The sequence below is a fragment of the Limulus polyphemus genome, unplaced genomic scaffold (assembly GCF_000517525.1).
Source record: "Limulus polyphemus unplaced genomic scaffold, Limulus_polyphemus-2.1.2 Scaffold261, whole genome shotgun sequence".
NCBI classification, from domain to species: Eukaryota; Metazoa; Arthropoda; class Merostomata; order Xiphosura; family Limulidae; genus Limulus; species Limulus polyphemus.
Genome location: NW_013665871.1, coordinates 93656 through 95704, shown reverse-complemented (window position 1 = coordinate 95704; position 2049 = coordinate 93656). Strand labels below are relative to the sequence as shown.

General features: G+C 32.1%; 1 protein-coding gene across 1 annotated transcript in view; it reads right to left on the bottom strand.

Annotated features, from left to right (window-relative positions):
- Window positions 1-2049, bottom strand: part of LOC106478905 (WD repeat domain phosphoinositide-interacting protein 4-like) — a 21570-nt gene that overhangs the window by 4837 nt on the left and 14684 nt on the right. Inside the window, 1 exon segment of the mRNA XM_013939483.2 lies at window positions 919-1004. Within this exon segment, the coding sequence (XP_013794937.1) occupies window positions 919-1004 (86 nt within the window).

Sequence of the window (2049 nt, the reverse complement as noted above, 5' to 3'; positions counted from 1 at the left end):
AACTTCTCACGTGCTTAACAATATTCTCTCTGACTGCAGTTCAATTACTCATTACACTGTTTCCGTCATGTTGTGAACTGTCTTATATATACAAGACTAATACATATCTAGTAAATGCTAGGGCATTCTTGAAGGAACAGGATATTTCTAGAAAGGGGTGGCGTGATACTAGTCACGTGACCTCGCTGACGCAACACTACTTTTTTGTATAAATGCTTTTACATTTACATTCATACATTTTAAATATACATTGTATATAGTACTGCATGTCTGTTATTGCTGCATAGTATTATTGGTGAGAGAGCTTATTTCTCCTTATATTTAAGTAATCTCTTGCACGGCTGAGCTCAACTGGTAACAAGAGAGTCCACTCTTGATATACCTTCTCTCCAAGATGTCGAGTGGATCTTACCATCCTTCTCAAGCTGTTTATTTTCAGAATGAATGAATTACTTCCTCTTGATATACCTTCTCTCCCAGATGTCAGATGGATTTTACCATCCTTCTCAAGCTGTTTTGTTTTCAGTATGAATGAATCACTTCCTGTTTTTCCTTGTTTATTTCAACTATACTATGTATATGTATGTATGTAAATATATAAAGAAGCTAAGTCATTGATTTTTTTTTGTTTAAAATATCTGTTGTCACGATTGGTAAAGCATTGTAAACTGTGTAAATAAACTCAGATACTTATATTACTGGTATCTATGAGGACATAAAATACAGATAATAATACAAACACCAAAAATAAATATTACTGATTGTTACTAAATATAAATTTCTAAATTAGTAACATTTGGTTATAATGGTCTTCATCAGGCCAGACTACTTGACAGTAAAGTTGGGCTAAGAAACACCTAATACTTTATTTATGCTTTTTCTTACACCTAAATATAAATATTTCTTAACAAATTTTACCAGTAAAGTGTTGCAGGATCTGCTCCTCTCCTGAGCTCTACTAACTGGGTTCTTTTTGTAGTGTCAAACACCCTAATTAGAGTACCCTAGTAAAAAAACAACAACAGAAAATGACAACACCATCATCTTCAATAATTTATCACAGAAACAAAGCATTCACCTTCCAACAATACAGAAAATGAATACTTTGAAACATGTAACATTTAAGCTATGTGTCTGTTGAGTAATAATTTGACTTTTGACTGAAGACCCAGCTTATTTTAAGGCTGATATGGTCTGTTAAACCTTTTCCTGCTATAACGTCATGATATATTAAAAACATTCTCCAGTACAGCAAATGATGCATTGTGGATACAGAAGTTAGATAGATACTATTAATAAAATGAAACTTTCTTGTTAAATACCTATTTCACTAAAATAAAATATATATACTTTAGTAACAACTGAATAAATTAACTTTGCTGATGCAATACAGTGCATTAAATCTAAATTATTTAATGCTGTCATTGAATGGAAATGGCTTAAACCTTTGAAAATGATAAAGATATAAGAAAGCTTTTTAGTTAAATTGTAACAAAACACATCACTCCTAATAAGCATCCATTTCTAAGTTGTTACGTAGTTCTTGTTCTCTTTCGTATGGGTTTTTTTGTTCTGAATGAATGCTTTCCTGTTTTTGTGTATATATTTGAGGTACACATATTTACACACATAAACATATATATAAATAACACTTCAGTCTTTTGGCTTTCATATTCTAATCCAACTGATGGGTTATGGTACTGAATGGCAGGTTTTCTGGACAGAGACTTGTGGCAAACAACCTATACATTTGAAATGCCATTTCACTCCATTACATGGGTTGTAAATCTATACAGTAAAATTGAAAAGTAATGCATAAAAAAGATATCTCTAGTCTAGCATGATTTTCATCACAAATCAGGCCTGACAAGGGGGGGGGGGGCAACTGCTCAGGGGCTCCGGCAAATGAAACCTAGTTATGCCGTAAAGCCCACAAAGCATCTTTTATTGATAAAAACCATAGTTTTTGGCTTTTCTTTGCATATAGATGCTTGATACATTAAGAACAACTGAAATAATAATTTGAGTAATAGTTAATATGTATTTGTC